This window comes from Cyprinodon variegatus, unplaced genomic scaffold (genome assembly GCF_000732505.1).
Source record: "Cyprinodon variegatus isolate N-32 unplaced genomic scaffold, C_variegatus-1.0 Scaffold565, whole genome shotgun sequence".
NCBI classification, from domain to species: Eukaryota; Metazoa; Chordata; class Actinopteri; order Cyprinodontiformes; family Cyprinodontidae; genus Cyprinodon; species Cyprinodon variegatus.
In genome coordinates, this window is record NW_015151018.1 from 33,573 (window position 1) to 48,094 (window position 14,522).

At 41.1% G+C, this 14,522-nt stretch overlaps 1 protein-coding gene across 1 annotated transcript in view; it reads left to right on the forward strand.

Annotated features, from left to right (window-relative positions):
• Positions 1-204: 204 nt before the first annotated feature.
• coq10b (coenzyme Q10B) overlaps positions 205-14,522 on the forward strand; it is a 20,389-nt gene continuing 6,071 nt past the window's right edge. The window contains exons 1-3 of the mRNA XM_015391948.1: positions 205-642; positions 10,642-10,800; positions 13,579-13,771. Of these exons, the coding sequence (XP_015247434.1) occupies positions 380-642; positions 10,642-10,800; positions 13,579-13,771 (615 nt within the window). The 5' untranslated portion in view covers positions 205-379. The remainder of the gene's footprint in view (positions 643-10,641; positions 10,801-13,578; positions 13,772-14,522) is intronic.

Consider the following 14,522-nt stretch of genomic DNA (forward strand, 5'->3'; position numbering starts at 1 on the left):
TGACTTTTTTCCCCATACTAAACTGAAATAAAATTTAAAAATCTGTTAATTTTTATTTTTTTTCAGTGGCCCTAAGATAGAGAGGGATAGATAACAGAGCAAATGACCAAAAAGTCACAGCAGGACTTTCTGATGAAAGGATCCAGAGCCCATCCACCTTGACATGGCCGCCATAGAACCAGGACTAAAGCGTCAGTCATCTACAGGGCAGATGTGGCGGCGGGAGGAGTTTTTCAGGTTTTAAGTAGGCCACCAAAGTTTCGTGTGTGCGTGTTTTTCTGAAAACACGGAGCCTGCGTGCGTACACACTGAAACCGGAGCCAGCATCTCGTGACTGTCGTGCACACGCACGCGCACCCACAAACGTCAGTACCCTCTTATGACGATTTGTTTGTCTGACCAATCACAAAGCTCAGCGGATGCGGGCTGGCCAATGGCATCGGTGAATGGAGGTGACGTGAACGTGGCTAGCATACCACCGCTGTACGCCTGTGAACTTGTAGCAGGAGGCGAAACAAGAAGAAGAAACCGTCAAAGAAAGAAGATGGCGAGAGGCGGCCGCTGCTTACGGAGAGTAGCGGAATACCTGAGGCAGCTACCGAGCACAGCGAGCCGGGAAGTCCAGACCAAGAGCAATGTCAGGTAAAAGAGCCGGACAGTTTTACTGTCGACTGAACCCGGTGGGTGTTGGGGGGAGAATCCGCCGAGGCTCCGGCAGACGGACGGTAACCGGAGCCTTAGCGAACTCACTCCGTTAACGTTAGGGGTCAGGAAGCTCGGTTTACCGGCAGCTAAACGTGCAGAGGTTTAGGCACTAACGCCATTTTTGGTGTTAGACGTTAGCTGGATGTTTCTGATAAGAACAACTTCGCTTTTTTTCCCCCAAAGTCTGAAACGTCAGGGGCGTAGCTGGGGGGTAAAGCCGATTTGGGGCCGGGGTCTGCTAACGTTCAGCCCAACCACTGGTGGAAACCACCGTCAGCTAGGGTTAGCCAAACGGATCCGGTGTGAATTATACTGGGATGAGAGGAAACCTGTGGAGAAAATGTTACTTTGCTGCTGGTGAAACTGAAACCCAGGAAAAAGGGTCTGACATGTTGAATTCCTTTATTTTAGTCAACTGATAAAATTAAAATTTAATAAAGTAATCAGATTACTTTTTAATGTCACACTGCGCTAGAGTGTGGTTTTAATGAGAATCAGAATAATAAAATACCACTGGCTTGTGTTCCCTAGAAAATATCCCTATGAGATGACATCACAACATTAAATAAAATGATGTTTCCATTTTAAAAACAAGCATTGCAGCCATTTTCACCCCCCCCCGTTTAAAAGTTAAAGAAATGCTCTTTGATGTCAGGTTGAACATTTGCCTTTTTTGTGCAGAAAATGTTCTTTATGATAGAAGTGTTGAAGGCTGTCATAGATTTGAAGGGGCTGTAGGAAAAGGAAGCAGTATTTTTTTTAAAAAGTCGACATGTCATTTATGAATCTTACCAGGGAGAAAGTGAGACTTTCAGCAGATAACAGGAAGGCTAAGGGTTTAACAACATGGTGCTGAATGATCCTTCTGAGCTATTAACATCAAATATAAAGTCGTAGGGAAGTCATATTTAAATGTCAAATCATTCTGGTCTAAATATGTATATAGATGTACTCTTTATCAGACTATATTGTCCCAGACTTGAGAAAGTTACTGTTTAAAAAAAAAATCCTGTCTTAAAATCTGTGGGTTTTTTTCATTAACTTCTGCAGGCCAGTTAGTTCTACGTCAGCCTGAACACCTAAATACGGCCAATCATATATCAACGCTCATTTATCAATCAATTTTTTCGGCCATACGCAGCTAATATACGCAACGGTTGAAATCAGAATCCTTTCCTTTCCCATTGAGTTCCGTCCCAGTGTTCACGGGGATGGACGTCTGTGTCTTCGGCAGGCGTAGAGCTTATCTTTGGTATCTATTAAATTGAAAAAGCTAAGTAGAGACTCTGATTATAATTTATCATTTCGAATAACTACAGAAAAAAGGAGCATTTGTCTTTCCAAAGAGCTTTTAAAGCTTTTAAACTCTGTCTACCTGTTGAATCCCTGGATCACCCATAGAAACTGTTCAGATGTTTTATTTTAATCAAATATTTTAACAAACAAAGATGGCTGTTGAGCTAAAGTTGAGCATTTCTTCTGTGGATCACCTGCAGGAGTTCAGCTGTGGGAGGTCAGAACAAAGTGTGAGCCGGATCATGTTCCAGGTACTGGGGAACTGCTGAAGGTCAGCATTAGGAACAGCAGGTCCCTGCTGCACATCGTGACCAACAAGCCCTTTTATCAGCTGATGAAATCATATTATAGCTTTCCATAGAATTACAATTGGATAGGTCTGTTTATTATTATGTAAAAGGTGTGGTATACAGCTGTGTCGGGTTGTAATGTCACAGATTATGTTCTTAGTGCTTAAAGCCTTGAGGAAAGGAGGTTGTTGTGGTTTTGAATCGGTGTGGTTTTAGCTTTTGTAATGTTTGTAGACCTGTGGTCACTTTTTTGGTGTCACAGGGATGAGGTCAGGTTTAGCCCGTCTGGTGATTTAGGCGATGTGTCAGGATGGATCTGGTGTTCTGGGAGACAGATAAAAAACCCCAGAACCAAATGTGTTTTAAACTTGGATCCAGAGTAGAAACATTTCAGGAAGACAGTTTTATGTTTGGCTTCTTTTCTGGAACAATGACGGCATATCTCCATCTCTGCCTCTGTAGCGACTGAGGCACCTCTCTTGCTGTGTTTACTTTGCACACCGCCTCATTTTGTAGACAGTTATGGTGTTTCTGTCACAGCGCCACCTAGGGCTGGGCGATAGGATGATGCATATCGTACAGATGATAGAAAAGTGTCTATTTTGCTAATTCTGACACCACTTTATCTCGTATTCAAGCAAATATTTGGGGGGGTGGCATGCCACTTCTTAAAAGAAATGTTAAAAAAAAATCATCCCCCTCTTAAATGACCCCCCCCCCCATACCGTCCTCTGTGACATTTTATCACTGAATGAGTAAAATGTCTACTATGTATTAACAATAATGGCAATAATATTGCCCTTTCAACATTTGCAACATTTTTTATATATTTAATTTTATTATTTCATATAAGACCTGGATAAACATCCTGTTTTTTTTAATTAATAAAACAGTTTAAGTGTTCAACAAAATAAATGGAGTGCAAAGTTCTATCCTGGTTTTTCTGAAAAATTATCCGATCCGTGACTCAAAACCGCGATACAACCCGAACCGTGACTTTTTGATCCGTTGCACCATTAGTGTTTACACCTTTTGTTAAAGGTTTTTATCAATCATTGCTATTTTCCCCATTTTGATCAACCCCATCGGTCCCTGTCCCTTCGTTCAGCGATGCGTTTATTGGATCGTGCCACAATAATGGGGCTCAGAAACATCTGCTGCCGGGACATTGTGGAGCAGGAACCACTTGTTGGATCGAGCCAATAAAAGCAGCAGGAACATCCCTCAGCAGCGGCCAATCGCAGAAGCCCTGCCGGCTGCTGCTGTGACGGTAACAGGAACCATTATAGGTACGAGGTCATAGCTGGAGTATAGGAGTATAATAGAGTCCCCATGATGCCGTCAGGAGGGATCTGGGTCAAACCTTTTCACCTAATCCAGTGGATCCGCTTGTGATTATCAGATGAGTCACTTTTTAATTAAAGTCTCCAAACTTTTAATAATTTCTATGAAGTTTCTCTGTAGTTTTATTGATTTAATCAAATGATCTGCATTTATTTATGGCCGTCATGTAGGCCTCCAGTAGAAACGTTTAAACATGGGACTGACTCCACTTCAGCACATCATATGGCCCGCTGTGTTCCACCTCCGCAGGAGAAGTTTGAATCCTCTGTCCAACTTCAGGGTGAGGAGAGTTATAAGTCCTCAAAGTGAACCTCAGACTCGGAGTTTGTACAGAAGGTCTGAAACCCCTTCAGGTATTTTTAGCACTGGAGTGAATCTATAACAGTTCCTCAATCTGTCTGCAGAAGATTATGCAGTGAAATCAATCTTCCTTTATTCAGATAATCAGTATTGGACAAACCACAGTTGATTTCAAACAGGCTAATCATTTAATCCCATGATTACCCAAGCAGGACACCTTTAAACAGATTGAAAGCTCTGATGATTTTAAGTGCCTTTGATCATCATGCAGAGCAGCTGGGTTAATTATTGATCACCTTTCACTTCACAGAAGAAAGATGGAGGAAAAAATCCTAAAGGTTAAACTAGATGTGTTTTTATTGACATTTAATGAGCATTTCAAGGTATCACTTTAGAAGAGGTTGATATAAACGGAAAAAATCTGAATCATCTGACTACATTTTTAACTCTCCTTTGAGGTGGATTTTGACTTTTTCAAAAAGAAGAAATGCATTTAAAGCATCTTTAAAAACAAAGAACCTGTACAATAAAGATAAAAACACATTATTATTATTATTATTATTATTATTAGGGCTCCAACTAATGATTATTTTACAAATAAATTAATCAGTTGATTATTTTTTTCGATTAATAATCAGATAGCCAAAGTTCCCTTAAAGATTGTTTATGAAATTAAACCAGGTGAAACTAAAACTTTTCCACTGGAGGAGTTCTGGATAGGGCTGATTAGATTTTTTATTTTATTTTTTAATCTTAAAAGCAAAATGTTTATACATTTTTTTTTTTTTTACAATTTTGACATAATTCCTGCTCTGAGTGGGTCGCTCTGTCAGCTAAAGGCATATTTTACAGTCTCTATACTCCAGTTAACGATTATTCGATCACTGAATTAGTTGATAATTATTTCAAGAATCAATTAATCATGATTAATCTGTTTGCTTCAGCTCTAATTATCAGTTTCAGTGCTGGGAATGGGGGTGAATCCAGACTTTGGGAGCAGAATATTTGTTGAATAAATTCTGACTGTAGATCAACTGATGCGGGTTCTTAAAAGTCGATACTGATAATTTTGAATGCCGATATTTGCTGCCGATTTCTTTTCTTTTTTTAAGCTGATTTTGCTTTATTTTCCTCCCTTTATGTGATTAAAATGACCCAACACATTAGCAATGGAAAACAAATGGAGGAAGCAGCAATACATGCTCTCCATGACCTGGAGACATGGCTGCACTGACGGGTTGAAGGCATGCAGATCGGCTGATACACGGAAAAAAACAACTCAGATTAAGGTTGGCTGATATGTCAACCGATATCCGTCAGTGCAGCAAATGGACGACGTATCGGTGGAGGTGACTTTGTGTGCAGAGACGAGTACACCTTCAGAGCGCGTCGTCTGAACCGCGGCTAATATTGTTAACCACCTGCACACACTGATAAACCCAAAAGGTAAAAATGCTTGTTTTCTTGTCAAAAAAGTTAGTTTAATCCAGTTTCCTCTTCTCCAGTTGTTCTATGTTATGAGACATTATAGTTTTTTATCGTTTCTGTATGTGCAAAATCAAACGGATTAAAAACTGGGGCGGAGATTTTCCAGAGATAATTTTTATCTATTTATTTTTTCTGTGTAATTTTGTATTTGTTGTCAAATCTGTAACAGACGGAGCGGCCTGTGAACATACTTTAAAAAAACCCGCCTCTCTCTGGTTCGGCTGTTTTACAACAAAAAAATAAAATAAACAGCTAGTCTGTAGTTTGGATCGGTTCTTTCTTTCTGTCTTAAGCTTAAGTAGATAAATCTGCGCGGTGGAACGGGAACAAAGCTGCAGCTGGAAGGAGCTTGTGTGTACCATGGAAAAGCATTTTTATTTTTTTGTGGGCTGCCTCTGAACCTGTAGGTCCAAAAAAGAAACAAAAATCATCGTTTTTAAAAACAAAACAAAAAAGTAGAAGGGCGGTGTCTATCCTCAGTGTTTGATGGATTTGTCTGATCTTCCAACCTTACTCAGATATCGCCTGCCTGACATATCTGTCCATATAGCTGACATGATCAAGTCTAAACACCCTGGCTGGTTCCAACACATTCCTTAACGCCTCTGTCCGTTACTGATCTGGGGTCTGCGCTAGCTTCCTACCTCTACTTCCGGTCTGTTGCAGCCAAAAGTAACCTAAACACATGATGGCATTAGGCTTTGCTTAATTTGCACAAAGGCTGCAGTGACCTTTATTTTATTGTTCTTGAAAGTAGGCAGACAGGAAATGGGACTAGAGAGAGGGCAAAGTTCAACAGGCAGATGCTCGGGTCCTGCTTTAGGCCAGTGATGTTATGCCACATGATTGGCTGAACGTTGCCACAGGACATAAAACATTTCGGTTGCCCAGACAATGATAATAACGCAGCGTCAGTGTGCCGAGTCGGGAGCATCGGTAGAGTTAGCGTGTCTAATGACCGATAAACTTTTACCTGATTGATAACAAAGCTGAAAATATCTGTTTATGGTGAACAAAGTAACTGCACGACCACGGTAGTGCTGTGGTTAGCTGTGCTCAGAAGCTAACAGGTTTGTCGCTACCCGATCCGTACCGGTAGCACGATCTGTACCATCAGTTCATTCGCGCCTGCGCGAACAGAATAACTTCCGGGTCGCCAAAACATAATGTAATTACGGAACTGAAAAAACTTTATTTATATCCTTAAATAATTAAAGAACACTAAACTACATCGTAAAGACAATATTGAAGACTTTTCTGGAAGAAATGGATGCTTTTTAAATTCAATCCATTGTATTGCTTGACGTCATCATCAAACATGCTAAGAGCAGTCTGTGAATATATTATGAAAAACTGCAGGTCACGAAAGGTAGCAAATTAATCCATTGTGGGATCAGTACTGCTGGAGTGCATCGTTAAGTACAGAGTAAATCAAATATTTAAAAAAATGTAAATATATACGCTGTGTGACGTATATTTGCGCATGCTCAGAGCAGTCAAAGTAACTATCACAAGGCGATTGAACTTTTTTATGTATTTCTGTTTTTTATTTTTAGAAAATGCAATATTGACGAAAATACAAAGATATACAAAAAGAAACCAATGCCTCTAAAAAATACAAAAGAATAAAAAAGTAAGAAAAAGGAAATATTGCCACCGGAAGTTATTCTGTTCGCGCACGCACAAATGAGCTGATGGTACGGATCGGGTAATGACAAGGTTAGCCTATTTTAGCTCAGTCAGTTAGCCATAGTAAGCTACACTACTTTTAACTTTGTGTCAAAAACAACTGTTCGTTTCTACAACAAGAATATCTGTTTTCTTTGTCTAAAATCGTTTTTTTTAAGATGCTCTATTTGTCCTCCTCTGCCCTCAGATCTTAATAAATAGAATAAAAATAAGCTGAGACTTTTTGTGTCACCTTGTTAAATAGCAGAGCTCAGTCTGACTTAGAAGGCAGTGCTTTCCTTCAAGACGGACAATGATTGTTTTCTACTTTCGGCTACTTTAGATGGTCACTGAAATGAAAATAATAGCAAATTGGGTAATAATATGTAGAGACTCCGGAAGAGATCTGATTCTTAAGAAACAGGTGGATTATAGTTTGTTTCGAGTGGAGTTGCCATATGATGACATCATAAGAAAGGGCAGGGCCCAGAGCAGGTCTGGTACCTAGCCGGACTCGAACCTGTAACCGTCGCATCAGTGAGCAGCCTCCCTACATGGTTTGTTCTGCACCACTGCTGCGCCTCGTAACACATCTTATTTGGATTTGAATAATATGGAGCCAGCTGCTCCACCGCTGCACCTTTCAGATTTTAAAAAGTTGGTGAAAGGTTCTCGAAGCGGTTAGCATGCTGGATCAAAGAGGCTGGCAGTCATTCTTTCCAGTATAAATTAGTTGTAATCCAACTGATGCAGAAATATCCAAATGATTTATTTTGAAGCTCTGGCCTCTAGGGAAAGCAGCTCTAAGTGGATGGAAATGTTTGGCCGCTGTGTCACGTAGGCCTCATAAAGCTGACTATAAAGCGCGGCTCCTTGGCCTCGTTTCTACGTGGGACTGCCTGAATGTTAAACACTAAAACCAGACAAGGGCGGCCATGAAAGCCGGGTGCAGCTTTATTTTTACTCTCAGCAGTATGGAAAACCTCACAGCCTGATAACCTGGAGGGAAAAGACAAGGTTTCTGGTGTTAGAACAAAAAGTTCTAATGTGATCAAAACAAGCAACTGTAATTACTGGACTTATGATGACGTCTGTGACTTTTCTACTGTTTGTCACTGAGAACATTCAGCCGAGAGAAACGGCTAAAGCAGATCTATTTAATAAAACAGCAACTAATTAAAAAAGGCGACTTAAAAAAACAGTTTTATGACTGTTAGAGCTTTTAATCATCGCTGCTTATTTAGTGTAAAATAAGATCAGTCGTGTTTATAGCTGGTAGTTTTACTTAGTGTTGACAAAAAGACAAAAAAGTTCATGAAATGCAGATATTTTTACCTCAGGTCATCAAACTAAGAATCTCAAACATTTTATTAGATTTCAGCACGCCTAATTATTCCAACTACTTATATATTTATCCGTCATTGGTTTCTTATGTAATAGACTAAAGCAGCTTAGTGATCAGCAGCCTGTCAGTGCAGAACACAAACATCAGCGAATAGTCCAGGTCAGTGGGACGCTCCTTCCTGCGATGCATCCACTTCCTGTTAACGCTTTATTGTGAAGACATTCCAGCCTCTGGAGCCACAGCTCCTTCTGATTTATTTTTTTTAACTCTTTAAGCTTCACTATCTGGCATTAAGTGGGTCTTCACACAGCTGCTGGGGCGTTGCTGGCTCTGGGACCCGCATGCAGTCATTATATCTGCTGCTGCATCAACAGCGTTTTATTTAGGGGCACCGGCCTCTTTACGCATCATAAAATACAGTTAATCTGCTTTAACTCTGTCACACAAAGTTCCCCTTTTCTCTTCATTAACATGTGGTCAGAAAACAAATGTCAGAGAAGAAAAAATATATTTTTTATGTCATAATATACTTATATAGACATTTTTGCTTTGTTTTCCTAACGGCTCTTTGTAGCGTCAGCATAAAGGGAAACATCTAATCAGGAAGTGTCCAGGATGTTTGGGGTCTTCAAAGGAACTGCACTTTTCAGAGTTTTGGCTCAGAAAAAGCATAAAGTCGGATGCTTTGTGGTCAGAAAAATATCTGAACAACCTAACTGATTGTTTCTCTAAGCATTAAAAAGAGAAGCACCTTTCTTTCAGTCAGCTGAGTAACAGTGCTCAGCAGTAGCTGCCTGAGATGTTTCTTGGAAACTTTGAAACCTTCAGTTTCTCTTCCAACGTAATAAAGATCATTAATGGTTTGGAAATAAAAACTTTGGAGCATTTGTAGCCTAAAAATGCTGAGAGATTTTTTTTGTTCTTATATTTAATGAATTGGACAAAAAAAAACATGCTACCATAGGAAACCAATCATGGCACAGCAGCGTGATCCAGTCTTTGGTTGATTTGTTGGTTCATCTCGGATCTAGTTAGTGGTGTTTGGGGAGAGGTGGGTTTACTTTTTTGTTAACTGGAGTTTAGAGACTCTAAAACGTGCCTTTAGCTGACAGAGCTGTAATTAGGGCTGCAAATAAAGATTATTTTGCAAATCGATTTATCTGGTGATAATTTTTCCGATGAATCGATTAATAATCAGAGAGCAAAAGGTTTCTTAAAGAAGACTAGCTAAACCAAACATTTTTCCACCCGAGTAGTTCTGGATAGAGCATACTGACAGACGAAAAAGATGATCTTAAATGCAAAATGTTTACATAATTTTTTTTTTTTAATGTTGGTATAATTGCTACTCAAGGTTGGTTGCTCAGCTAAAGGCTTGTTGTAGAGGCTCTACACTCCAATTGACGATTAATCGATTACTAAATTAGTTGACGATTATTTCAATAATCGATTAATCACGATTAATTCTAAAAATTGTTTCAGCCCCAGCTGTAATTATAAGAAAAATGTAAAAATATATGTAAACTTTTTGCATTTAAAAAATTTAAAAAACAGGAAAAATAACCTTTTTCATTCTGTCAATCTCCTCTATCCAGGACTCCTCAAGTGGAAACGTTTTAGTTTCACCTGGTTGAATTCATTAAAAAATCTTCTTTGAGGAACCTTTGGCTATCTGCTTGTTGATTGAATAAATAATCAACAGATTAATCGATTTGTAAAATAATCATTGGTTTCAGCCTTACTTGACTGATCTTGGAGCGTTTTCTGATTTAGGGGCCTTAACAGCAGCTGTCAGCACATCTAGGTGATGAACATCGATAATCAGTGTCAGAATGTGGTCGTTATTTCAGAAAAGCTCCTTCTTTGTTCACTTTGTGTATTGAAAGGATTCTTTGTCGAAGTTTGAAATGATATGACATGTTTTCACAGTCAACAAATCTAAAGTTTAAGGTTTTCTGACTGTTTATTCTTCAGCCAGGATAACCAGAGAATCTAAAAGGCTCTGTGTAATCAGTGATGTTTCTCCGTATCTCTGGTTGCGTAACGGTGGAATTTGGGATGGAATGAAAGTTTGTTTACTGCTTGTTTCTGCTGACAGCCATTGATTTATCGGAGGTTGCGTCGGGGGCAAATCGAACAAACTGAAAGTGTGACTTTGTCTCCGAGACTCACCTTCTGCCCTCCATGTCTTTGTTTGCCCTTTAGATACCTGTCATCCTGCGGGATCCTGATGACGCGTGCGCCTCCTCTGCTGGGCGCAGCAGCCATGCCCGGCCGGGCCGTCGTCCTGCCGGCGCGCAGCTTCTTCAACCTCACAGACTCCTTGTCCAAGAGGAAGGAGTACTCAGAGAGACGCATCATCGGGTACGTTGGCTCTGACACCATCTGCTGTTTTCTGGCAGACGTTTTTCAGTCTGTGGGCTTCAGGCAGCATTAGGTGGTACCTTGAACGTTAACGGGAGCCCAGATTTGTTTCTCTTATTTTTAATTATTCCACCATTAAAGCTGTTGTCATCAGCCCTTCATCAGAGCAGTTAGAATGACTCGGTTTATTTAGATGATATTCATGTAAACTACAGAAAAGTTGGGACCTGTTGGTTCCGCTAAGGCTGAATTACGTTCCAGCCGTTAGCACATTGATTCTAGATGAACTACACCTAATTTCTGCTGTTTCTCTCCAAACATTAAGTGGTTCAAAAAAGAGAAACCTTTGAGCAGCTAATTTTAGATGGCATGCCCGAGGAGCCGCTGCTGCTGGAGGCCAGGCCAGGTTGATTACAGGAAAGAGGAGAGAATCAGAGGAATTTCTGCTGCACATTACTATATTTGGAAACTAGTTGCTTTTCTGTGTAGAGAAGCAACTCCGTCGTTAAAGAATGCGCTGCGCCGCTTGTTTCTGACAGAGAGGGGGTGGGGGTGGGGGCCTCTGCGTGAGCCGGAGGAATTTCCAAAGGAAGCATCAGAATCACCTTTTACCCAGAAAGTGTTTACGGTTTGTTTAAGGAGAGTTCCTCTAAATCCACTCGGCCTCCTGCTGGATTCACAGAAAGAGGAACATTTGTTCTCAGAGTTAAAGAACGCAGAAACCTTCCAGCCTCCAGTCCGCCCGCCGGCCGTCCCAACTCTGTCTGTGCATAAAGGAACAGCAGCCTGTTGAAGATCCTCAATTATGCTTTGGAAGGAACGGTGGCTCATAGGGGCCAAGTCAGGTTCAAGAAACGGGAAATGAGTTTCTTCCAGACAAGTGAAGAAACTGGAAGAAAAGTTTTTTTTCCCTTCCGGAAGAAAGTGGAAGAAAGTCCTGATAATAGATCATATTTTGGAGAACTGGGACGTTCCAAGGAAAAGTCAACTCACTACATCCACCAGGCTGCACGAGGAGACATCTTTATGAGAATAAAAACAGTGATTAAGAATTCATAACCAATCAGGGAATTACATATTTAATACAAGTGATCATTTACTAATAGCTTTTAAATGGTAGGAAAACGTTTTCTTGTATGCTCAGATTACAGCAGCTGGCTTTTTTTCTGCTGTTCATGCCCACAAACCCAGCTCTTTATTTTTTTATTCTTTATTTATTTTTATTGTCATTTTTATTATCGTTCCACTGTCACAAGTACAGAGCAACGATATGAACTCTCTGCATTGAACCCATCCCCTTTGGGAGCAGTGGGCTGCCATGGTGCGGCGCCCAGGGAGCAGTTTGGGGTTAAGGGTCTCGCTCAGAGACCCAGAGTGGCAGTCTGTGGGGATTGAACTCAGAACCTCTGGATTCCAAGCTCTATGCCCTAACTACTAGCAAATATGGAAGATTCCTGGATAAAAAAACACATTCCGGAAGAAACTTCCAACCCTGTTGGGAAATAAATGTAAAAATTAGTCAAGCCTGTTTCCCACTAAAAAATAGTGCAATAATGCTTATGTTTACATTTGATCACCATGTTTACATTTTATCACTGCTGCACTTTAAGAAATGGAATTGTCTTGAGAGCTGTACGGAACGAAATTTCATTTTGTATACTCTGTGTTTACAAAACGACAATAAAGTTTGTCTAAGTCAAAAAAAATAAAAAAAGGTTTTCAAATGTGGGTCGATCGGCTAGAAATCAGCATTTCTCTCCCTTTACGCTGGGGAAAAAAAGTTGGTCTAACCCCTCGCTGGCCGCTGCGTGTCTGTTTACGCCATAACGCTGGGTTAGCGTTGATGATGTCACCAGTGCGACAGAAATCAGGAAAGTAAACGATGGAGAGGGTCACTACCCGATCCGTAACATCATTTACGCAACCAGATATGCATGCAGGTGTCCATAAATGTGTAATTATGGTTCTAAAATTACTTATTTCTATCTTTAACTCTATAGAATGCTAATACACATCTTTAAAAAATTTTTATGACTTCTCTGAATCAATTTATTAATTTATTTTTTATTTTTTTTGGAGTTTTTTCGATAGTAGGCAGACAGGAAACGCATTATGTCAGAGGGAGAGAGACATGTGGCAAAGGAGGTCGGATTTTAGCCTCTTCCCAGAGGGCAGCAGGGAGAACAGTCCATGGTGGGGGGGTCATTGATGATGTCACGGGACACGCAGCACTGGGATGAAATAACCGCTGCGCCACCAAAGCTCACGCAGATCCGAGGCGATTCTAACGTGGCTCGCTGAGTCGTTTGACCCGCGTAGACACGCATCCATGAGCTGCTCCCACTGCCACTAAAAGCAGATTGTTCCCGGGTTTAAACATGTCACTGGGAAACGGGTATTATAGATCAGCAGGAGGCCTGGGGGGGATGGGTGGAGGGCGGCAGCTGAAACGTAAACGAGGAGCTGTCAGCTTTCCGTCCTTCACAGGTTGAACTCTCAGAATAAATGGCAGGAAAACTAAGTGAAGCACTCAGTGTTCCACTCAGAGGCCGTCATCACTAAACATGCAGGTATAAATAGACACACAGCAGGTGACAGCTGGACATTGTCTGACCCCCATTCTGCACGTCCTAGCTCTACGTCAGAGCTCTGTAACAGAATCTGCCTCCTTGCTCCTCTTACCTCATTCAGAGGCGTGGCTCATGAGTTTCCACAGACCCGCTCAGTTTGGCGTTGCGTCACCCAGGCACTGACCCCCCTCCCCTCTCTGTTGTCCAGGTATTCCATGCAGGAGATCTATGACGTGGTGGCCCAGGTGGAAAACTACCGCCACTTCGTTCCCTGGTGTAAGAAGTCAGACGTGGTGTTCCGGCGTTCTGGTTTCTGCAAGGCCAAGCTAACCGTGGGCTTCCCCCCCGTGGTGGAGAACTACACCTCCCTGGTCACAACAGTACGACCCCACCTGGTCAAGGTAAGACCAATAATCAGGGCCTAGTTAAAGGATTTACACCCTTTGCACCTTTGGTTTTGTCTTAGTTAATAATTGTGCAGAAATGTGAGGTCAAAGAAATATGAGGCTGTTTTTTTTTTTTTTAATCAGTAGATACAAAATGAAGCTGAAAGGTGTGGCTGGCATTTATATTTCACCTCATTCCCTCTGGGATCCCTGAAGGGAAGCAGGTTTCTGCAGGAATCTTTAGTTATTAATGAAAAGTGTCTGATTGACCTTAAATGTTGCCGTTCTTGGAACAAAAGGCATCATGGCGGCTTTAGGGGGGATTTTGGGGGCTAGTCAGATAAAATCCACCAAGATTTGGCTGTTTCTCAATTCACAAGAGCACGAGTATGAGCTCGTGTTCTCGCCAAGCCTGTTCTTCAGAAGAACACAGGAAAGTCTGGACTCTGGGAGAACGGGAGCACACAGAATAAATCTGGGTCAATTGGAACAGAAGCGTACTGATGACATCACCGCACACTATGCTAGTCTGGAGCTGCATTTCACCTCCTGTTATTAATAGAATATAGATATAAATCATTAGTTTTTTGCATTTAGTGGAGGAATAATGATTAATACTGTCAAATAAACACAAATCAAATTAACGTTTTGTCAAAAAAACCTCCATCAGAGCCAGCGATCCTTTACACACAGCTATGCAGAGAGAGCTGCAGACGAGCTAATGTTAGCCCTGCCGCTGCAGACGGGCCAACGCTAGCCCTGGCCG